Here is a 23,515-nt window from a genome sequence, read left to right as displayed (position 1 = left end):
CGGGTCTGGCCCTGCAGGGGAGTGGGTTCAGGCTGCTGGGTGGGCTGGGGGTGGGGGGAATGCTGGAGCTGGAAGGTGTGGTGTCAAATCCAGCAGAAGGGCTCCTGCAGGAGGAAAGGCCAAGATGAGGTAAAACACGGGTCCATTGCTCTGTGAGGTGGGGAGTGGCTGAGGCTGAGAAAAGGAATGCTGCCTTTGCCCCTTGCCAGCCTGGTCTTCAGGTTCCAGAGAATTCAGAGATCCCACGGGAAAAGGCTGCACCAGGGGAGACAGATCCCCCACGGGAGAGGATTCAGACCAGGGCATGCTTCAGCAAACTGAAAACCATTTCAGTCCTGCTGGGACGCCCCGAGGGGTGAGGGAGGGACTGGTGGCACTGTGAGGCTGCTCTCAACAACCTTTCACCGATCTTGGGGATGGAGAGAAGAGTCTGGAAGGCTGCGGGAAACCAAATGTCACTTCCACCTTCCAGAAGGGCAGGGAGGAGCCAGGGAGCTGTGCACACATCAGCCTCTCCTCAGTCCCTAGGAAGGTGAAGGAGCTAATCCCCGGGAAGCATTTCCGGGCACATTAAGGATGACAGATAAGGGGAAGCCAAGCTCAGCTAACCTGACAAACTCCTCCAGTGGCTTGGTGGAGCAGTGGGTGTTTCTATATGTCAGTGAGATTGACCAAACCCTCTCCAGGCCGATCAGCCCCAGCCTCCCAGCCTTTCCTCATACATGGGACACTCCAGACCCTTTCCATGGGGTACTCCTGACCCTGAATTACCTTCGTGGCCCTTTCCTGGAGTCTCTCCAGCTCGCCCACATCTCTCTGATTCTGGAGAGCCCAGAACTGGACACAACACTCTGGGGTGGCCTCACCAGCGCTGGCCATGGGATCCCCTCCCTCGGCCTGACACAGCCCAGGACACCTCTCACCTTCTGCAGCAGGGACTCGCTGCTGCCTCGTGCTCCCCCCTCACCCAGCAGCACCCCCAGGGCCTTTCCCGGAGCTCTTTTCCAGCTGAATGCCCTCCACCACATAGTGGAGTGTGGGATTGTTCTCCCCAGGGCCAAAACTTTGCCTTTTCACCTTGCTGAACTTCCTGAGGCTCCAGTCAGCCTCTCAGGGCCTGAAGGGGCTCCAGGAGAGCTGCAGAGGGACTGGGGACAAGGACGGAGGGACAGGACACAGGGAATGGCTCCCACTGCCAGAGGGCAGGGCTGGATTGGATCTTGGGAACTGGGAATTGTTCCCTGGCAGGCTGGGGAGGGGCTGGGCTGGAATTGCCAGAGCAGCTGTGGCTGCCCCTGGATCCCTGGCAGTGCCCAAGGCCAGGCTGGACATTGGGGCTGGGAGCACCTGGGACAGTGGGAGGGGTGGCACTGGGTGGGATTTAAGGTCCCTTCCAACCCAAACTCTTCTGGAATTCCATGACCCCTTCCCGCGGGCTGTTTCCAGCCCAGACGGGGCTCTTGGCCATCCCCCCAGTCCTGGCGATGTCCCCATGGTGCGGGTGGGGTCCCCTCCGCAGTAACCGGGGACGGAGGGGAGATGTAGGACGATGAAAGGGAGAGGGAGGGCTATGGAGAGGATGGAGAGGAGGCTGGGTTGACGATGGAGGAGCCATGGAGGGACTCCCCTGCGGACGGGAGGGGGCCAGGACCCCCTTCGCCGTCCCTCCGCCGCCGCAGGGGCCGCCCCGGGGGAGGCGCGGCGGGCGCGGCCGCCCCGAGCTCCCCGGTGCGGGCGGAGCCACGGCGGCGGCGGCGGGGGCGGGGGGAGCCACGGCGGCGGCGGCGGTGGCGGAGGGGACCGGGAGCCGGGAGCGGGAGCCGGGAGCGGCGGCAGCACCATGGGGGCCTGTCTCGGGGTCTGCTCCCTGCTCAGCTGCGTGAGTGCCCGCCCGGAGCGGGGCGCGGGGCACCGGCGCTGTCGCGGGGCCGCAGCGGCGGGCGCGGCCCAGGGCGGGCGAGTCGCGGCCGCCGCGCGTCCGGGGGAGGGGCCAGGGAGAGCCGGGGGGGGGTGAGGGACAGCCCGGGGATGTGCCCCGCTACACCCGGACGCGGAGGGGTCCAAGGGATGCCGGGAGGGTGATGCAGGGTACCCCTGGGGGATGCAGCACTACGAAGGGGATACGGGGGACCCCCCCCGCAGGACACACCCCTGGAAATGGGGGGATGCAGGGGACCCCCGAGAGAATGTTCCCTACCCTGTGTAGCCGGGGGGATTCAGGGGACCCGACCCCTGGAGGATGCACCCCTGTGTACAAGTGGGATGTGGGGCACACCCAGGGGCTGCACCCCTGGATATGCGGGGGTTCAGGGGTGCATCCCTCGGTGGCTGGAGGGGTGTGGGGCATTGTCGGAGCAGGGGGTCCCACTGCAGCCGGGGTATCCATGGGAGACACAGAGAGCTCGCTCCAGAGAGCTCTGGGCCCCTGGTGGAGGGGAATGGGGTGGGTGGCACACCCCAGGGCGCCTGGGGGAGGTGGGAAGCCAGAGCAGCCATGTCCTGCTGGCCCAGGAGGAGTGGGGGGTTCTGGCCCCAGAATGCAATGAGAGGCTGGGGGTCCTGCCTGGTTCCCTCTGCTGAACCCCAGACTGGGGATGCAGGAAGAGAAGGAACTAGGATAGGGGTGCAGGGGGCCGTGTGTGGGATGCCATGGGTGGGTGCAGGGTGTGTGATTTGGGGTGCCATGGCCGAGGGCAGGTGCAGGCTGTGCGTTTGGGGTGCCATGGGCCAGGGCAGGCTGCAGGCGGGTGATTTGGGGTGCCATGGGCCAGGGCAGGCTCAGGGCGGGTGATTTGGGGTGCCATGGGCCAGGGCAGGCACAGGCTGTGTGTTCGGGGTGCTGTGCCCTGTGACGTGGAGTGTGTGGTTTGGGTGACGCAGGCACCTGCCCACACCAGCACTTCCTGCCCTGGCGGTGCCTCACCTTGGGCACAGAGCCAGGGCAGGGCAGTGGAACCAGCCTGGGAGCTGCCAGCCTGGAAACCTGGGAATGGGACCTGTTTTGCAGCTTGACCTCTGCGTGCTGGAGGTTTAACGAATAGGATGTTTGGAAATGAGGGATGGGAGGGAGGGTGGCCTGCAAGGCCCCCCCTCTGTAACACATTCCTGTGTTTCTCCTTATGGACAGGTATTGGGAAAGGAGGGAGTTACTCAAGAGCAGGGCTGTGGAGGTTTCTGTATGAATTCTGGATTTTTTTTTTTCCCCAAAAACGGTTGTGGCTCAGACTGTGGTAACAGTAGAGTCACTGTATAGGTTTAATTGTCCTGTTCCTTCCTGTGGAAGTCGTTCATGAAGGGGCTGGTTTTGTACAGGTCTGAAAAAACCCCAAACTGATTGAAACATTCCCCCTAGTCTGTGTAATTATTAAAAATAATTACTTTTAACAAGCTTTTGTTCAATTTTGTTGTTCCTTCTGGTGGACCTGGTTGATGAAGGGGCTGTTCTAGCACCAGTCTGAGCTGAAAAACCACAACACTGAAAAAAAACCCAAACCAAACTGAACAACCCCCCAGTCTTTTTTTTTTTTTTTAATTGTTATTTTTAACAAGAACATCCTGACTAACTCCTTCTGCTCTGCCTGCATCCCTTGAGTCACAGCACCACAAGATTGCCAAGCCCTTCCTTCAGCGCTTTCCCCTACAAGCTGCTCCTGAATGAAACCTTGAATCACAAAAGGAGAATTTCTCTGTCCCTGCCTCCTGTGGTTCCCCAGGCTTTGCCCACGGCTGCCGTGAGCAGTGTGGTCATTCTGAGCTCCCTTCCTGCGTGACAGGCTTGGGCTTACCAGCAGAAGGCTGCCCCAGCCAGAGCAAACCCTGGAGGCTTTGACAGACCTTAGATACCCCCTGGGGACACTCAACCTCGTGGCACCAATCCAATGCCTGCCAGGCAGGAAGGCCACCAGCTTCCCAGGCTGTGGGGATGTGGTGGGATGGGTGCTGATTAACCTGCCTGCTCATTAATTTGGCAGCAGAGAAACGCTGGCTGCTCGGCATCGCTCTGGGTTGACTCACTCTGGGTGTACCTGGGACTGCCAGGGTGAAGGCAGCTGGCAGGTGTAGTGGTGTAGCTGGGGTGGTGTAATTGGGGTGGTGTAGTTGGGTTGGTGTTGTTGGGGTGGTGCTGTGGGTCATGTTGGGTGGGTGTTTTTGGGGTGATGTTGTTGGGCTGTTGTACGTTGGTTGGTGTAGTTGGGGTGATATAAATTGGGGTTGGCTTGGTGGTATTGGGGTGATGTTGGGGGGTGTTTTTGAGTTGGTACTGGGGTGACATAGTGGGGCTGGTGTTCTTGGGTTGGTGTTGTTGGGGTGATGGTGTGGGGTGATAGAGTTGGGATGATGTTGGCTGGGTGGTTTTGGGTTGATGTTGGGCTGGTGGAGTTTGGTTGGTTGTGTTGGGCTGGTGTTGGTGTAGTCGGACTGTTGTTGGGGTGGTGTAGTTGGGTTGGTGGTGTGTCTTGGTGGTTTGGGGTGATGTTGGGTGCGTATGTTTGAATTGATATTATTGGGGTGCTGTAGGCAGGTTGGTGTTGGTTTGGAGTTTTTGGGGTGATGGGCTGGTGTAGTTGGGCTGTTGTTTTTGGGATGGTGTGGTTGGGATGATGTAATTGAGGTGGTGTAATGTGGTTGCTGGTATGGGTCAGTATTGTTGCGGTGATGTTGAGTGGCTGTTTTTGGGTTGGTGTTGTTGGTTGTAGTTTGGTCAGTCATGTTGGGCTGGTGTTGGTGTAATTGGGCTGTTGGGGTGGTAGAGTTGGGATGATGTAATTGGGCTGCTGTAGTTGGGCTGGTGGGGTGGGTTGGTGTTCTTGGAGTGATGTTGGGTTGGTGTTGTGGTGGTGGAGTTGGGATGATGTAATGGGAGTGGTGTAGTTGGGTTGGTGGTTTGGCTTGGTGTTGGACTGGTGTAGTTCAGTCAGTCGTGTTGGGCTGGCGTTGGTGTAGTTGGGCTGTGGTTGGGTTGTCGTTGGGTTGGTATAGTTGGGCAGGTGTAGTTGGCCAGGTGTAGTTGGGTAGCTGTAGTTGGGTTGCTGTAGCTGGGTTGCTGTAGTTGATCTGGTGTTGGTGTAGTTGGGCTGTTGTGTTGTTGGGACGATGTAATTGTGCTGGTGGTGTAGGTTGGTGTCATTGGTGTGGTGTTAGGTGGGTGGTTTTGGATTGGTGTTGGGGTGGTGTTGTTGGGGTGGTGGGTTTGGGGTGATGTTGCTGGATGATATTTTTGGGCTGGTGGTGTTGGACTGGTGTAGTTTGATCAGTTGTGTTGGGCTGGTGTTGGTGTAGTTGGGCTGGTAGAGTACGGGTGCTGTTGTTGGGGTGAAATTGTTGGGGTGCTGTTTTTGGGGTGCTGTTTTTGGGGTGCTGTTATTTGGGTTCTGTTTTTGGAGTGCTGTTGCTGTATGAGTGTATTTGGGGTGCTGTTGCTGTATGGCGGTATTTGGGGTGCTGGGTTTGGGATGCTGTTGCTGTACGGGCGTATTTGGGATGCTGGTTTTGGGGTGCTGTTGCTGTATGAGTGTATTTGGGGTGCTGTTGCTGTATGGCGGTATTTGGGGTGCTGGGTTTGGGATGCTGTTGCTGTACGGGCGTATTTGGGATGCTGGTTTTGGGGTGCTGTTGCTGTATGAGTGTATTTGGGGTGCTGTTGCTGTATGGCGGTATTTGGGGTGCTGGGTTTGGGATGCTGTTGCTGTACGGGCGTATTTGGGATGCTGGTTTTGGGGTGCTGTTGCTGTATGAGTGTATTTGGGGTGCTGTTGCTGTATGGCGGTATTTGGGGTGCTGGGTTTGGGATGCTGTTGCTGTACGGGCGTATTTGGGATGCTGGTTTTGGGGTGCTGTTGCTGTATGAGTGTATTTGGGGTGCTGTTGCTGTATGGCGGTATTTGGGGTGCTGGGTTTGGGATGCTGTTGCTGTACGGGCGTATTTGGGATGCTGGTTTTGGGGTGCTGTTGCTGTATGAGTGTATTTGGGGTGCTGTTGCTGTATGGCGGTATTTGGGGTGCTGGGTTTGGGATGCTGTTGCTGTACGGGCGTATTTGGGATGCTGGTTTTGGGGTGCTGTTGCTGTATGAGTGTATTTGGGGTGCTGTTGCTGTATGGCGGTATTTGGGGTGCTGGGTTTGGGATGCTGTTGCTGTACGGGCGTATTTGGGATGCTGGTTTTGGGGTGCTGTTGCTGTATGAGTGTATTTGGGGTGCTGTTGCTGTATGGCGGTATTTGGGGTGCTGGGTTTGGGATGCTGTTGCTGTACGGGCGTATTTGGGATGCTGGTTTTGGGGTGCTGTTGCTGTATGAGTGTATTTGGGGTGCTGTTGCTGTATGGCGGTATTTGGGGTGCTGGGTTTGGGATGCTGTTGCTGTACGGGCGTATTTGGGATGCTGGTTTTGGGGTGCTGTTGCTGTATGAGTGTATTTGGGGTGCTGTTGCTGTATGGCGGTATTTGGGGTGCTGGGTTTGGGATGCTGTTGCTGTACGGGCGTATTTGGGATGCTGGTTTTGGGGTGCTGTTGCTGTATGAGTGTATTTGGGGTGCTGTTGCTGTATGGCGGTATTTGGGGTGCTGGGTTTGGGATGCTGTTGCTGTACGGGCGTATTTGGGATGCTGGTTTTGGGGTGCTGTTGCTGTATGAGTGTATTTGGGGTGCTGTTGCTGTATGGCGGTATTTGGGGTGCTGGGTTTGGGATGCTGTTGCTGTACGGGCGTATTTGGGATGCTGGTTTTGGGGTGCTGTTGCTGTATGAGTGTATTTGGGGTGCTGTTGCTGTATGGCGGTATTTGGGGTGCTGGGTTTGGGATGCTGTTGCTGTACGGGCGTATTTGGGATGCTGGTTTTGGGGTGCTGTTGCTGTATGAGTGTATTTGGGGTGCTGTTGCTGTATGGCGGTATTTGGGGTGCTGGGTTTGGGATGCTGTTGCTGTACGGGCGTATTTGGGATGCTGGTTTTGGGGTGCTGTTGCTGTATGAGTGTATTTGGGGTGCTGTTGCTGTATGGCGGTATTTGGGGTGCTGGGTTTGGGATGCTGTTGCTGTACGGGCGTATTTGGGATGCTGGTTTTGGGGTGCTGTTGCTGTATGAGTGTATTTGGGGTGCTGTTGCTGTATGGCGGTATTTGGGGTGCTGGGTTTGGGATGCTGTTGCTGTACGGGCGTATTTGGGATGCTGGTTTTGGGGTGCTGTTGCTGTATGAGTGTATTTGGGGTGCTGTTGCTGTATGGCGGTATTTGGGGTGCTGGGTTTGGGATGCTGTTGCTGTACGGGCGTATTTGGGATGCTGGTTTTGGGGTGCTGTTGCTGTATGAGTGTATTTGGGGTGCTGTTGCTGTATGGCGGTATTTGGGGTGCTGGGTTTGGGATGCTGTTGCTGTACGGGCGTATTTGGGATGCTGGTTTTGGGGTGCTGTTGCTGTATGAGTGTATTTGGGGTGCTGTTGCTGTATGGCGGTATTTGGGGTGCTGGGTTTGGGATGCTGTTGCTGTACGGGCGTATTTGGGATGCTGGTTTTGGGGTGCTGTTGCTGTATGAGTGTATTTGGGGTGCTGTTGCTGTATGGCGGTATTTGGGGTGCTGGGTTTGGGATGCTGTTGCTGTACGGGCGTATTTGGGATGCTGGTTTTGGGGTGCTGTTGCTGTATGAGTGTATTTGGGGTGCTGTTGCTGTATGGCGGTATTTGGGGTGCTGGGTTTGGGATGCTGTTGCTGTACGGGCGTATTTGGGATGCTGGTTTTGGGGTGCTGTTGCTGTATGAGTGTATTTGGGGTGCTGTTGCTGTATGGCGGTATTTGGGGTGCTGGGTTTGGGATGCTGTTGCTGTACGGGCGTATTTGGGATGCTGGTTTTGGGGTGCTGTTGCTGTATGAGTGTATTTGGGGTGCTGTTGCTGTATGGCGGTATTTGGGGTGCTGGGTTTGGGATGCTGTTGCTGTACGGGCGTATTTGGGATGCTGGTTTTGGGGTGCTGTTGCTGTATGAGTGTATTTGGGGTGCTGTTGCTGTATGGCGGTATTTGGGGTGCTGGGTTTGGGATGCTGTTGCTGTACGGGCGTATTTGGGATGCTGGTTTTGGGGTGCTGTTGCTGTATGAGTGTATTTGGGGTGCTGTTGCTGTATGGCGGTATTTGGGGTGCTGGGTTTGGGATGCTGTTGCTGTACGGGCGTATTTGGGATGCTGGTTTTGGGGTGCTGTTGCTGTATGAGTGTATTTGGGGTGCTGTTGCTGTATGGCGGTATTTGGGGTGCTGGGTTTGGGATGCTGTTGCTGTACGGGCGTATTTGGGATGCTGGTTTTGGGGTGCTGTTGCTGTATGAGTGTATTTGGGGTGCTGTTGCTGTATGGCGGTATTTGGGGTGCTGGGTTTGGGATGCTGTTGCTGTACGGGCGTATTTGGGATGCTGGTTTTGGGGTGCTGTTGCTGTATGAGTGTATTTGGGGTGCTGTTGCTGTATGGCGGTATTTGGGGTGCTGTTTTTGGGGTGCTGATTTTGGGGTGCTGTTGCTGTAGGCTGTATTTGGGGCCCATGTGGCCTTTCCCCGGTCCTGCTCTGGCCACGCTCTCCCGGGCCCCGGGCAGCAGGGATGGGAGCAGCCCTGACGTGCGAGTCCCGCTGAGGTGAGCTGCACTCAAGGAGGAAGTCGACAGTGAAACCGGAGAGTTTAATCATCCACCAGCAGCTGAAAACCGACACTTCCTCATTAACCCCCGGCTCCCCTGCTGCTGCAGCCATTTCCCTCACTGGCTTTTTCCATCCTGCTCTCTGTCCCTTCACCGTGTTCACATTTTGGGGCAACTTTAAAAATCTTTGGAAGGAGAATCAGAGTGCCCAGCACTGCTGGGAGTGTCTTCCTTGCTGTTAACCATTGTTTTTTAAAGAGAAAGACTGAAATTAGGAGTGCCCAGGCAGCTGGAGGGGTCAGTGTGTGGCACAAAGGGTTCCTCGGCTTCACTGCGAAGGAGCTTTCAGGGAGTGATCCTAAAAGGATATCTTGAAAGGAATCCACAGGATTCCTGTGTGATGGAGCAGAGCAGTGGGATGGAGATGCTGTATCCCGTTACCTCAGCAGCTGCAAGAGCCTGTGAAACCTGAGATACAGCCAGGGAGTTTGGCTGTGTGAGAGTCATCTTGCAAAACAAACCTCCAGGGATGCTGTGGGCTCCCAAAAACCTTGTGCCTGTTGGAGAGAGTCCAGAAGAGGCCACAGAGCTGCTGCAGGGCTGGAGCCCCTCTGGAGCCAGGCTGGGAGAGCTGGGGGTGCTCCCCTGGAGAGGAGAAGGCTCCAGGGAGAGCTCAGAGCCCTCGCAGGGCCTGAAGGGGCTCCAGGAGAGCTGCAGAGGGACTGGGGACAAGGATGGAGGGACAGGACACAGGGAATGGCTCCCCCTGCCAGAGGGCAGGGCTGGATGGGATCTTGGGAACTGGGAATTGTTCCCTGGCAGGCTGGGGAGGGGCTGGGCTGGAATTGCCAGAGCAGCTGTGGCTGCCCCTGGATCCCTGGCAGTGCCCAAGGCCAGGCTGGAGCACCTCGGACAGGGGGAGGTGTCCCTGCCAGGGCATGGGTGGAATGGGATGGTCTGAACCCCCAAATCCAAACCTTCCTAAGCAACACCAAACCTCATGATTTTCCTGTCCAGATCTACTGATTTTGGGACTGGGGCGTTTTGTTTCAGTTGGCACTGAAAGAGGAGGAGCTGGAGGTGTGGATGGAGCACTGAGGGGCTTTGCTGCATCAGATGATGCAGTAATTCTGCATTTAAAGGGATTTTTGTTGCTCTGCATTTTTTTTTTTTTAATTTGAAGGGAAATACAGTAATGCTGGTGCATTTTAATGCACTCTGATGCACGTGGTGCATTTAATGAGGCTGAAATGAAGCAGTCTTTAATTGAAAGCCATTTTCCCATGCTGCCAAGTTGAAAACACGACATGATGCCTCTGAGCAGCTCCTGGAAGGGCAGGATGAGAGTTCCCCTGGGATCACCTGGGTCTCTCACCCACCCTAGCTCCTGTGGGTGCCATCAGCTCAACACAGCTGTTCATGGGGCAGGGATGTGGGCTGACATGGGATAAGAGAAATAAGTCAGGAAGGAGGGGATTTTCCTCAAGTAATGGTGTACTCATGCTTAAAAAATATTCAAAGCTATCTTTGGTGATTTGGGGGCATCAAAGTGGTCGCTCGTGCTGAGGGAGCCACACACAACAGCTCCACACCTGCTTTTGTTTTCTGCCATGTCCATTTTTGACGCTGATTCCAACAGTGAGAAATGCATTTGAGTCAATACCGAGCCATCTTTAATTAACACTGAGCTCAGGCCCTGATTTGGAAACACGTGGCCATAATAAACACACAACTCATGCACATCCCTCAAGAGCAGGAGAGAGCAGAGCCCTCCCCCTGCCTGCTGTGCTGAAGTCCAGGAGGGGAGGAGCTGTTCCAAGGGAACAAGGTTTATTCTGCACTGTCCCTGAGCGGGAAACTCCCACCAATGCTTTGCTATCAGTGAATTTGGGTTTCCTCAGCCAGGATTTCCCTGCTCTGGCACAACAGTGGGAGTCTCTGCAATGGGGTGCACCTGGCAGCACTGCCTATGCTGGATTTGGGATGCCAGAACCCACTGGGGACCCTAGGAGATGCTGTGCCTCAGTTTCCCCACCTGTCAAGTGGCCTTTGCAGAGGGGAAGGACGGCAGGATGAGTTGCTTCCCCCATGGTGCTGATATCAATATCTTCCCATCCTGGATTGGATTGAAAGGGCAGCCTGAAATTGTTTTGTAAACCTCATTTTTGTACAAAAATCAGGCTCCTGCAGGGCAGGGCTTGTTTTGACCAGATCCTTGCATGGAGCAAAAAACATGAGGGTGTCTGCAGACTCTGGGTGTCATTTTCCACTGGCTGTTCCTGCAGCTCTTTCGGTTTTCAGCAACATTTTTGGGGAATTTGGTGCCATTTCCATGAGGTCCTGTGGGCTGTGGATTGTGGTGCAAGTCGCTCTAGGCAGCAGTGTGGATTCCCAGGCTGATCTCCTTAAGGATTGAGCTGGACACGTATTTTGGGGCCAGTTTCTCCCCCTCATCACGGGCTGGTCTCCCTGCAGGTGTCGTGTCTCTGTGGCTCTGCCCCATGCCTGCTCTGCGGCTGCTGCCCCTCGGCCAAGAACTCCACCATCTCCCGCCTCCTCTTCACCTTCTTCCTCTTCCTCGGCACCCTCGTGTCCATCATCATGATAATCCCGGGCGTGGAGAAGGAGTTGCACAAGGTAAAGAACTCCTGGAGGTCACTGGGAAGAAACAACCCAGCTTGTGGTGGGGACTTGGGGCTGAAGCGAAAAAAGTGAATTTTTGGGTCATGATGTGCTTTTGTTCCTCTTTTTTTCTGAGCATCTCACTGGGTGCCAGCAATATTAGCCCTGGTTTTCCACCGAGGGGAAAACGCAGTGGGATCATTTAATGGAATATTTAGTTTTCCCAGATGTCTCCCTGGAAAGTTTCCTACATCCTGTTTTTTGGGGTTCAACTGTGACTTGCAAGTCAGAGAGGTGGAAGGAGCAGAGCTCTGCCAGCTGAGCTGGGCTTTGGGGAAAACCTGGTTTCATGCCAGATTTCCACTGACCAGCTGGGTGGCTCTGTCTGTGTCACCTCAGACAAGTGGCATTGGAGCAATCATGGTCTGGCCCATCCTTGGTGGCACCAGGGCTCATGATGGGTGTGGAATCACAGAATGGTTTGGGTTGAAAGGAATCTCAAAGCCCATCTCTTTCCACCCCCTGCCATGGGCAGGGACACCTTCCACTGTCCCAGGCTGCTCCAAGCCCCATCCAACCTGGCCTAGGACACTTCCAGAGGTCCAGGTCAGACACAGATGAGGCTGCTTCACAATGGAGAAGCTGATCTTTGATCCAACCAGTAGATCTCTGATCCAGACCTTCCTACAACCATCAATCCCTGTAGGATGTGCTGAGGTGATGCTCACGCTCCCGTCACTATTTCAGCTCCCCGGTTTCTGTGAAGGCAGTGGGTCGGTGCTGGGGGTCCAGACCAACGTGGACTGCAGCAGCTTCCTGGGCCACAAGGCCGTGTATCGCATGGGCTTCGCCATGGCCGCCTTCTTCTTCCTCTTCGCCGTGCTCATGGTGTGCGTGCGCAGCAGCAAGGACCCGCGGGCTGCCCTGCAGAACGGGTGCGTGTGGGCCCACGGTCCCTGCGTGCTGGGGTGGGGACGGGCAGGACCCCCATCCCTGTCCCTGCCAGGTGCACACCGTGCCTCCTCTCTCCTCCCACAGCTTCTGGTTCCTCAAGTTCCTGGTGCTGGTGGGGATCACGGTGGGGGCCTTCTACATCCCCGACGGCACCTTCACCTCAGGTGAGGAGCTGCCCATGCCCTCCTGGGCACCTCTGCACGGGATCAAAGCCAGGGCTGTGCCCCTGAGTCTCACTTGTCCTGTTCTCAGCTGGTTTTTCTCGTCCCCTCAAGTCTGGTTTTACTTCGGTGTGGTCGGCTCCTTCCTGTTCATCCTCATCCAGCTCGTGCTGCTCATCGACTTCGCGCACTCCTGGAGCCAGCGGTGGCTGCGCAACGCAGACCAGGGCAGCGCCAAGGGCTGGTACGCAGGTGGGTGTGCTGGCACCTCCCGTGCTTTTGGGGCTCAGCTCATCCCAGGGCCGGGTCAGGCTGAGCTTGGCCAGGACTGGGGGCTCTGCTCCAGCCTCTTTGGTGTCCTCCCCCAGCCCTCTGCACCGTCACCTTCATCTTCTATGCCGCCTCCATCGCAGCCATTGTGCTGCTCTACGTCTACTACACCAAGCCCGAGGGCTGCACGGAGGGCAAGGCCTTCATCAGCATCAATCTCATCCTCTGCCTCATCGTCTCGGTTGTGTCCATCCTGCCCAAGATCCAGGTGAGGCAGTGGAGACCAACCCACAGCTGGGGCTGTGTCACCCCGGGGTACAGGAGCAGCCATGGCTGTGTCACCCTGGGGTACAGGAGCAGCTGGGACTGTGTCACCCCGGGGTACAGGAGTACCCTGAGCTGTGTCACCCTGGGGTACAGGAGCACCCAGGGCTGTGTCACCCCAGGGTACAGGAGCACCCAGGGCTGTGTCACCCTGGGGTACAGGAGCAGCTGGGACTGTGTCACCCCGGGGTACAGGAGTACCCTGAGCTGTGTCACCCTGGGGTACAGGAGCACCCAGGGCTGTGTCACCCTGGAGTACAGGAGCAGCTGGGACTGTGTCACCCCGGGGTACAGGAGCACCCAGGGCTGTGTCACCCTGGGGTACAGGAGCACCCGGGGCTGTGTCACCCCAGGATACAGGAGTACCCTGAGCTGTGTCACCCCGGGGTACAGGAGCACCCCCAGCACCCACTGTTGTGTTTGCAGGAGGCTCAGCCACACTCGGGGCTGCTGCAGGCATCTCTCATCACCCTCTACACCATCTACGTCACCTGGGCCGCCCTGGCCAACGTGCCGAGTAAGCCAGACACCGCCTGGGCTTTGGGGAGGGATGGCTGGGGCAGGAGCACTCACTGCAGTGGGTGCCTGTCCCTCTGTGTCCCTGGGGGCTCACCCATGTGTCCCCCCAGGCCAGCGCTGTAACCCCACGCTGCTGGTGAGGAACAGCACTGGCTCAGCCACGGCCACCGAGCCACTGACAACCTGGTGGGACGCCCCGAGCATCGTGGGGCTGGTGATCTTCATCCTCTGCACCCTCTTCATCAGGTGAGCACTCGGCTCCTGTGCCCTGGGCATGCGGCCAGCAGCACGCACAGGGGGCACAGCCTGCAGGACAGATGGCCAGGGCTGGGCAGGGCTGGCAGGGCCAGAGGCACCCAGGCCTTTGTCCCCTGGGCTCGGGCAGTGCCTCTGCAGCCCCCACAGGAGGAACTTTCCTGGCAGGGGCTGCACTTTGGTTCTCCCTCGGCCTCCCTGGGCAGGCTGGCAGGGGCTGCAGGTTGATGGCAATTGTCCTTGCTGCCCCTCACATCCCCCTGCCCCACAAACAGCCCCGAGCCAGAGCCCCAGCCCTGAGTCCCAGCCCCGAGCACAGAGCCATGGGAGGGGCCGCTGGAGGGGAGGTCACACCTTGGTCCAGGGGTTTTGTCACCACAGGCTCTTTGTCCAGCCATCCCTGTCCCCAGGGACACAGGCCTGACCACAGTCACAGTTTCAGGGTTTCCCCACAGCCCCAAATTGCTCTGCCTGTCCTGGGGATGGCCCCAAGGACAGAACCCCTGCCATGGGGTGGCCTTATCAGAACGGATCACTGGATGCCCTCCCTCGACCTGCAGGCAGAGCTTTGCCTGACCAACCCAGGACACCTCTCACCTTCTGCAGCCATTCACATTTGCTGCCTCGTGTTCCCCCCTGGTGCCCAGCAGCACCCCCAGGGCCTTTCCCAGAGCTTTTTTCCAACTGAGTGGTTCCCATTCCGCATTGGAGCCTGGGGTTGTTCTACCCAGGGGCAAAACCCTGCTCTTCATTCTCTTTGTTGATCTGGACGATGTTCCAGTCAGCCTTCAGTGCCTGAAGGGGTTCTGAGAGAACTGGAGAGGGGCTTTGGACCAGGGTGACAGAGATTTTGGGGTTTTCCCACAACCTGCATACCCCAAACTGCCCTGACCCATACCTGAAGGGGCTGCAGGAGAGCTGCAGAGCTGGTTAAGGACCACAGTCACCGTTTTTAGGGTTTCCCCATAGCCTACATCCCCCCAAACTGCCCCAAGCACAACAGCCCTGTCCTGGGGGCAGTGCACAAGTGGTGCTGATCCCGCTGCCCCTCTGCCCGCAGCCTGCGCTCCTCGGACCACCCGCAGGTGAACAAGCTGATGCTGACGGAGGAGAGCGGGGCCGGGGCCGGGGCCGGGCCGGGCGGGGCGGAGGAGGGCGGGCTGCGCCGCGCCTACGACAACGAGCAGGACGGCGTCTCCTACAGCTACACCTTCTTCCACCTCTGCCTCCTCCTCGCCGCTCTCTACATCATGATGACCCTCACCAACTGGTACAGGTGAGAGCTGCCACGGACACCCAGGGCTGTCCCCGTTCCTGCAGGTTCCCTCCTCCCGGGGTGCTGGTGCCCGTGTGCTGGGCACCGCTGAGGTGTGAGGCTGCTGGATGTGCTCCCTTATCGGCGTTAATTATTTTTAGGGCTGTGCCTGGGCTTGTCAGCATCCTCTGCTGCAGCCCAGATCCCTTGGGAGGAGGGGGAGCAGGGACCAAGGCTGAGGCCGCAGCAGTGGGGTGACACCCGAGGTGGCTGCAGCAGTGTTGGGGTCACACCCAGGGGTGGACAGCAGTGGGGTCACACCCAGGGGTGGCAGCAGCAGTGGGGTCACACCCGAGGTGGCTGCAGCAGTGTTGGGGTCACACCCAGGGGTGGCTGCAGCAGTGTTGGGGTCATACCCAGGGGTGGCAGCAGTGCTGGGGTCATACCCGGGGTGGCAGCAGCCACCGGGCACCCTCATGTTCCCTGGGGGCACCCCTCCCTCCCGGGGCACGGGCAGGGTGTCACAGTGATGGGTGCCACCACCCTGTTGGCTGTTTCAGGCCGGACGAGAGCTTGCAGGTGCTGAGCAGCCCCTGGACGGCCGTGTGGGTGAAGATCTGCTCCAGCTGGGCTGGACTCCTGCTCTACCTCTGGACCTTGGTGGCTCCGCTGCTGCTGCCGGACCGGGACTTCAGCTGAGGTGGCCCTGGACGTGCTGCTGCCATCGTGGCTTTGTCCCTCGAGGCTGGGGACAGCCCCAGCTCTGCCTCAGCCTCAGTTCTGCACGCAGGAGCTGCTGTGCTGGGTTGTGCCTTCTTGCAGCTCCTTTGTTTTAATTTGAAAGGGATGAAGTGCCAAGCAGAGAAAATTAAGGGCTGAGAGGGACCTGAGAGTGGTTTTAAAGCTCTCATCATCTCCGTGTTTGTGTAGTGCCTTTGGCAGTGCCTCCAGACCCTTCTGCCCAGCAGACACCGCTGCCTTGCCTGGGGAGGGTTTGGTTCTAAGCAGCTGCTGGTGCCCCATGGGGGATGAGTCCCCGTTGGTGCCTTTTGGGATCTCTGGGGTTTGGCTGGGTACCAGGACCCAGGTGTTGTGTCCCCAAACAGCCTGGAGGGAAGCAAATCCTCTGGCTCGGGGCAGAGGTCCTGCTGCATGCCAGCCTCGGTGGTGGCCCCAGCTCCTCGGGGCTGTCCCAGCAGGAGCACAGCTCCCTGTCCTCTCTGGGGCACAGGTCAGGTGTCCCACAGGCTGCACTGGCCTGGCCCCAGCTCTTTGCCTCGTTAATAAAGTCTCGTTTGGAATAAACACCGCTTATTTGGATTTGGCTGTTTGGAGTCTTTCCTGGTGGGTGGGTGCCCAACAGAGGAGGGAGTGGGATATTTTAAACTGACCCCATGCCAGGGGCACAGCTGGCTGCCCGGGGCTGCAGGCAGGGCTGGCATTGCTTTGGGGCACGGAAACTCGGAGCCCTGGACGCCACTGCCAGCCCGTGACACCCCGAGAGGTGGTGGTGAGCAAAGGGGGTGCGCAAGGCGGGGTGCAGACCATGCCCAGGGGCACTCGGGGATGGGGTGAGCTCCGTGTGGGGCACGCACGGTGCTGGGGCACAGAGCAGGGGGTGGCCCCGGCTGGGAGCTCTCCCTGGCGGGAGGTGCCGGCGCTGGTACGGGTGAGAGCTGCCCTCGGCAGTGCCCGCTGCCCACCGTGCCCAGCCCTGGGTCCCCGGCTGTGCAGCCCCTCCTGGTGCGCCCGTTATTCCCAGTCCCGTTCCCGTTCCGTTCCGTTCCCGTGCGGGCCGGCTCCAGCCGCGCGATGGCGCTGCGAGCCCGCGGAGCGACAGCGACACAGAGCCGGCACCAGGGACCCGATCCGGCACCCAGGGACCCCATCCTGCACCCAGGGACCCCATTCTGCACCCAGGGACCCCATCCGGCACCCAGGGACCCCATCCTGCTCCACCCGGTGATCTCATCCAGCTCCCTGTAACCCTTATCCCACACCCCACCCTCTGCACCCTACACCCTGTACCCCTGTGTCCCTGCAGCCTACACCATTGTGTCCCTGCACCCCTGTGTCCCTTCACCCTTCACCCTACGTCCTGTATCCCTTCACCCTGCATTCCGCAGGGAAGGTTCTGGCAGGGACGGGATTGCCAGATTTATTTCCCCATCATGTCTCCCTCCACCATTTCTTTCCAGGAGAATGTTCTTTGCTCCCCGTTTCCTTCAGAACCCCCTGGCAGCTCCACCCCAATGCCAAGCTCTGTGCACCCTGAAATGAGCCAGGAAAGCGAGGCAGGGCACGGGGGGTGACTCTGGCTGTTGACCCTGGCTGTGCTGCCTGTGGCTTCCCTGGGTTTGGGATTCCAGCAGAGCAGCACCCCAGGGGCAGGTTATTCGCGGTGCCATCTGGCCCATCCCTCTGGATTTATCTGCCCACATTCATCCCGAGCTGTGCAAGGCACCCCGAGGAGCTCCAGCCACGGGGAAGCCTGGCTGCTTTTGCCTTCCTGACTGTATTTTGGGAATAAGCTAAAAAAAGGAAAAAAAAAAAAAAAAAAAGAAAGAGAAAAGAAAAAAACCAAAAAAGATGGATTGATGGCACAAAATCCCCCAGAACTAAGCATGATGTGAGTGGTACTCACAGGCAGTCTGAGCCTCATTTCCCTCTCTGGGAATGTTCTGAACTCTCCACAGAGTTGTGGCTGTTCTGCATTTGCTTCTCAGCAAGTACAATCCATACCTGAGTCCAAACACCGTGTCCTGCAGGGGGGAGGAGGGAGGGAAGCAGCTCCCTGCCAGCTGGGCACCACCGCTGAGCTCAGCCTGTCACGGCAGAGGCTGCAGGAGTGTCCCAAGTCCCCTGGAGGTGGCACCCCCCGCCCATGGTGCCCAGAGCTGCCCCTGGGGTTCCCCAGCCGGGCTGGGCATCACGGGGCTGATGGAAAAGGGAAGAGCCACAAGAGATCTGGGAGAGGGCAACGGGCACAGAGCCATGAGGGACTAAAAACTTCCTTTATCTGGTGACTGTCACCTCCAAATGGGAAAATCCCCACAGGCAGCAGCAGCTGCATTTCTGGGAGAGCTGGGGGTGCTGCCCTGGAGAGGAGAAGGCTCCAGGGAGAGCTCAGAGCCCTTGCAGGGCCTGAAGGGGCTCCAGGAGAGCTGCAGAGGGACTGGGGACAAGGATGGAGGGACAGGACACAGGGAATGGCTCCCACTGCCAGAGGGCAGGGCTGGATGGGATCTTGGCAACTGGGAATTGTTCCCTGGCAGGCTGGGGAGGGGCTGGGCTGGAATTGCCAGAGCAGCTGTGGCTGCCCCTGGATCCCTGGCAGTGCCCAAGGCCAGGCTGGACATTGGGGCTGGGAGCACCTGGGAGGTGTCCCTGCCATGGCAAGGAGTAAAACTGGTTGAGCTTTAAGATCCCTTCCAACCCAACCCCTTCTATTTCCATGATAATTTTCCGGGTGAATAATTCATCAGCGAACATCTGCCACCTCCAGCTCAGCAGAAAACACCGCCCTGGGCTGGGTTCCCTGCCTGCCTTTCCCTGTCCCTGCCCCGAGTCACAGCTCCAGCCTGGAGGTGGGATCAGACCCGGGACACCCCCCCCCCCCATTATCTCCCCAGGTGACTTTAATTGCTCTAATTATTCTCTCTGGGGGCCACCCCAGAGGGATGGATGGGGCGGGTCAGGGTGACATTGGGGAGCCCAGGAAAAGCCATTCAGCAGTCACAGGAGCTGGCTGTGACCACTGCGTTCCCAAATTAAACTGGATTTAACCCCAGGGCTGGGCACAGGACCCTGCTGGGGTCACCGAGTGTTTAGGACCATGAGAAGGGAGGACCCCTCAGTGACACCCAGGTCGGGGTGGTGGGGACCGAGGTGCCACCCTGGCTCCGGCGATCCCGGTGCTTCCAGGGGCTCCCCAGCATCTTTTTATTCCCTTTAATGCATGGCCTCCCTTGTTTTTTATTTTATTCCTGGGATTAACACATCGGGCAGCAGCCGGACTGGCTCCTGCTCAAAAGAGGAGGAGAAAGCGTTTACATAATTCATTTAAATGAGGCACCCGAGGAAACCCAAATTGGACTTGCAGCATGTTTACAGAGCCACGCAGAGCTCCGCCATCCGCATCTGGAGCCGTTAATGCCTCCCAGACGGAGCACAGGGCATGGATAATTAATTAATTGTGGAGCAGAGCCCTTGCCCAACCCCCAGAGAGAGCGCTGGGGCCGCAGGCAGCGACGCCCGGCGCTGCTCCCCTGGGGCGCGGATTTATTTCCCGGAGCTTTTCTCCTTCCCAAAATGTTCCTCGAAGGTGCTGGGGGTGGTGGGGTAGAAGCCATGGGAGGAACGAGCCGAGCTGGGCTGGAAAATCCCTGCCCGGAGGGGTTTGAGGGGAGGAGGACCGGCGGGGGCTGCTGGGGGTGATGATGGCAGTGCCAGGGCTGAGCCCTGCCCTGGGGAGGGGAGCGGAGGGGACACCGGGGAGAGGACACGGGGACCCCGCGGAGGGGACTCTGAGACCCTTCGGAGGGGACAGCCCCCCTGCAGAGGGGAGCAAAGGGCGCTGCCCCACACAGCCCCAAACATCCCTGTTCTGTAGGATCACGCAGCCCCTGCCCCAAGCGGGGGGGTCCTGTGAGACATCGGGGGTGCCCCGGGACCCTGCCCCGCGCTCCGCCCCTCCTGCCCTCGCCAATCTCTCCCTGGGGATCGCTCAGGGGCTGGAATCGCTCCCTGGGGCGCTCCAGCTGCAGCACCCGGAGGCAGCCCCCACCCCAAACCCCGCCCTGATGCCGGGGGTGCTTTGGGAGTGCCGAGAAGAAGCCCCCGGCCCTGCGCAAGGACACGGGGACACCTCAACCTTCATTTGCAGCCCCCTGCAGCTGGGATTGATGCCTCAGCCCTCCTACTGCTCTCGGAGCTGCTGTCTCTACCTTCAGCACCACTTTGAAGAGCAAAGGAGGGATGGGAAGGAAGACAGGGAGGAAAAAAAAAAAAAAAGAAAAAAAAATTTGAAAACCTCCAGCTTGAACCCTGCTGCTGGAGAAACATCTGTATCTATAAATATCTGTGCTGGGAGTGGGAACAGGCTGTATCTGTATCTGCAGCAGCTCCCGAGGCGGCAGCAGCAGCCTCGCCCCAGCTAACCCCGCTCCAGCTCCGGCACATGCTCCCGAACACGCTCCGGGCTCCGCAGCCTGCCGGGAGATTTTGGGGACAAACCCCCAAACTGGTCTCTAATCACACAGGAATAAAGCAGGGCAGTGCTCGTGTGTGCAGCACGTTCCCAGCGAGGGGGAGCAGCTGCCCTGGGGTCACTGGGGCTCTGGGGGACAGCGGGGCTGTCCTTGCTGGGACACGATGTCCTGCTGCTGTCCCCACCCCGCTGTCACTCTGGCAGTGATCTCGTCCATCCCTCCAGACTGGATTGTTTGTGCTCAGAGAAACCTGGATCACAGTCTCAAATCCCAGCCCCAAATCCCAATCCCATATCACAATCCTGTATCCCAATCCCACATCCAAATTCTGTATCCCAATCCTGTATCCCAGTCCCATATCCCAATCCCATATCCCAGTCCTGTATTCCAATCCCATACCCCAGTCCCTTATCCCAGTCCCTTATCCCAATCCCATATCCCAATCCCTTATCCCAATCCCTTATCCCAATCCCATATCCCAATCCCATATCCCAATCCCATATCCCAATCCCATATCCCAGTCCCATATCCCAATCCCATATCCCAATCCCATATCCCAGTCCCTTATCCCAGTCCGATATCCCAATCCCATATCCCAATCCGATATCCCAATCCCATATCCCAGTCCCTTATCCCAATCCCATATCCCAATCCCATATTCCAATCCCACATCCCAGTCCCTTATCCCAATCCCATATCATGCTTTGGGATAGCAGGGACATACCGGGCACCCCAGAGCTCCTCAGCACACAGGGTCCTCCCCATTGCTCTGTCCCCTGAGGGGAATCCCATCCTCTCCCTGCATTCCCAGGCTTTCTGAGAGTTTTCAGGACTCTCCCGTACCTCACCCAGGTAAATCCCGCAATCCCGGGGCTGCTCTGGGGCTGCCCCGCTCCAGGACCCTCCGCTGTGGGGGGCCCTGCCTGGCTGCCCTCAGGGGGCCATTTCTCCATCCCACACCTCAAAGCTGTTGTGTTTCTGATCCCAACACATCTATTGTCACTTTCCCTTGGATCGAGGCTGTAAATCCTCCAGAATTCCCTCATTTGGCTCCACGAAGGAGCCCTGGAACCCCCAGCTCTGAAGATCCCTGAGGGCTGAGTGAGGATTGGAAACCTTTTCCTGACAGACCTCTGCTTCTTTCCACTGGACCAAATTTTCCCCATTTTTTCTGGCTTTCCTCCTCCCAAAATCCCTCCCCATGCTTCCTATGGTGGGGCCTGTAGGGTGATTTTCCCATTACAGGGATCCTACAGCTCCAACAGCAGAATCCTGGGACACATCATTGTCCCAGCTTTGCAAGGACTCATCCCTGATCCTGGAGATCCCCATGCCAGGAGCATCCTCCACTTGGCATGTAGGGCCTGGGCAGGTGGGAAACCCTTGGGATCACACGGAAACCCTTGGGATCACATAGAAACCCTTGGGATCACACATAGGGTCCAGGAAGGTGGGAAACCCTTGGGATCACACAGAAACCCTTGGGATCACACATAGGGCCCAGGAAGGTGGCAAATTCTTGGGATCACACAGAAACCCTTAGGATCAGATGGAAACCCTTGGGATCACACAGAAACCCTTGGGATCACACAGAAACCCTTGGGATTAGATGGAAACCCTTGGGATCACACAGAAACCCTTGGGATCACATGTAGGGCACGGGCAGGTGGGGAACCCTTGGGATTGGCCCCAAAGGTGGTGCTTTGGGAAGCACAGGCTGCCCTCACGCCCCCTCCTCTGCGGGTCCCCTCCGCAGTGCCAGAGCTGCGTTGTTTTTCCCTTTTCCCTTTCCCCCTTTTTTTTTCTCCTCCCCATTTCCCTGTAACAACCAGGGCTTTTCAGGAGCTGCCTCCCTCCCCCTTTTCCTCCCTGACTCATTCCTGCTGTCCTTCCAGCTGGATGTGCAGGTCCCCACGTCCTGCGGGAGGGGTTGGGGACAGCACGGGACTGAATGCAGCACAGTGAACATTTCCTTCCCTTTGTGCCAATTCCAGCAGGGAATTCCAGTGCCAGGCACAAACAGCTCATCTCCAAGGGGCTGAGGCAGAAATTCCCCGTCCCCTGGCTGTGGGGTTTCATGGGGCACTGTGGATGGACTGGATGAGCTTTTCCAGGCGAAGGGATTCCATGATGGAGACATGGCAGGGAGGAGAAGCTGCTCTAGCACCACCCTGAGCTGTCCCTCTTGGTGTCTGGGGAGGAGACAGGGTGGGCTCATCCAGGTCCCACTGTCCCAGCTGGGCTGGAAAGAGGGATTGGTTCCTGCAGGGATGGAGGTGGCTCCGTGAGCCCTGGGGTTTGTCCCCAAATGGCAGCAGTGTTGTCCCATGGCAGCCATCTGTGCCAGCCTTTCCCCACCCTTCTCAGTGACCTGCAAAGCTCCTGGTGGCCGCCAGTCCTGTCCCTGTCCCCAGAGCCCTCTGGGGACAGTTGTACTCCAGAACAACACTGGGGAATGAAATCCCTGAGCCCCTTCCATCCACTCCCCTTCCCATCCGTGTCCCTTTGGCTAAAAGGACACAGTGACCCACAAATCCAGTCACTGACCCCTCCTCAAGCCTCACACCCCAACTTCACCCCAAATCCCAGCATGCCTCCACCAGCCCAGCCCCATTAAGGGGTGTCTGTACCCCATTAAAGAGAGTTCAAGAGCTGGAGATGTGGCCACTGCCACAGAGGGACCCAGCCCGGTGACAAGCTGGCATTTGTGGCACCCAAAGCCACACTGGACACCCCTCACTGTGGTGTGGCTCACCCTGGAGGGGGTGAATGCACTGAACCCTTTACTGCATGTGTGGGGTCATTGCTGCACAGGGCTTCAGTCCCATCCCAGCCTCTGAATCAGAGAAAAATAGAATGAAAAAATAATAGAATCAATCACAAAATCACAGAATCACAGGAGGGTTTGGGTGGGAAGAGACCTGAAATCCCATCCGGTGCCACCCCTGCCCTGGCAGGGACACCTCCCCCCGTCCCAGGTGCTCCAGCCCCAATGTCCAGCCTGGCCTTGGGCCCTGCCAGGGATCCAGGGGCAGCCACAGCTGCTCTGGCAATTCCAGCCCAGCCCCTCCCCAGCCTGCCAGGGAACAATTCCCAGTTGCCAAGATCCCATCCAGCCCTGCCCTCTGGCAGTGGGAGCCATTCCCTGTGTCCTGTCCCTCCATCCTTGTCCCCAGTCCCTCTGCAGCTCTCCTGGAGCCCCTTCAGGCCCTGCAAGGGCTCTGAGCTCTCCCTGGAGCCTTCTCCTCTCCAGGGCAGCACCCCCAGCTCTCCCAGCCTGGCTCCAGAGGGGCTCCAGCCCTGCAGCATTTTTTTTTCAGGGACACTT

General features: G+C 58.0%; 1 protein-coding gene across 2 annotated transcripts; it reads left to right on the top strand.

The window, feature by feature from the left end:
- Positions 1-1,757: 1,757 nt before the first annotated feature.
- On the top strand, positions 1,758-16,297 carry SERINC2 (serine incorporator 2). Of its 2 annotated transcripts, XM_041417682.1 has the most exons (11): positions 1,758-1,879; positions 8,507-8,614; positions 11,093-11,254; positions 11,987-12,174; positions 12,278-12,357; positions 12,469-12,606; positions 12,723-12,892; positions 13,375-13,465; positions 13,578-13,713; positions 14,783-14,998; positions 15,538-16,297. In XM_041417682.1, exons 3-11 carry the CDS (start codon positions 11,219-11,221, stop codon positions 15,674-15,676), a joined length of 1,194 nt encoding a protein of 397 aa, XP_041273616.1. In that variant the 5' UTR covers positions 1,758-1,879; positions 8,507-8,614; positions 11,093-11,218; the 3' UTR covers positions 15,677-16,297. The 2 variants fall into 2 exon arrangements, with proteins under 2 accessions (XP_041273616.1, XP_041273615.1); XM_041417681.1 differs by lacking the exon at positions 8,507-8,614 and having other exon boundaries at positions 1,763-1,879.
- The last annotated feature ends 7,218 nt before the right edge of the window (positions 16,298-23,515 follow it).

The sequence above is a fragment of the Onychostruthus taczanowskii genome, unplaced genomic scaffold (assembly GCF_017590055.1).
Source record: "Onychostruthus taczanowskii isolate IOZ18803 unplaced genomic scaffold, ASM1759005v1 scaffold56, whole genome shotgun sequence".
Taxonomy (NCBI): domain Eukaryota; kingdom Metazoa; phylum Chordata; class Aves; order Passeriformes; family Passeridae; genus Onychostruthus; species Onychostruthus taczanowskii.
This window is presented reverse-complemented; position numbering and strand designations above follow the sequence as displayed.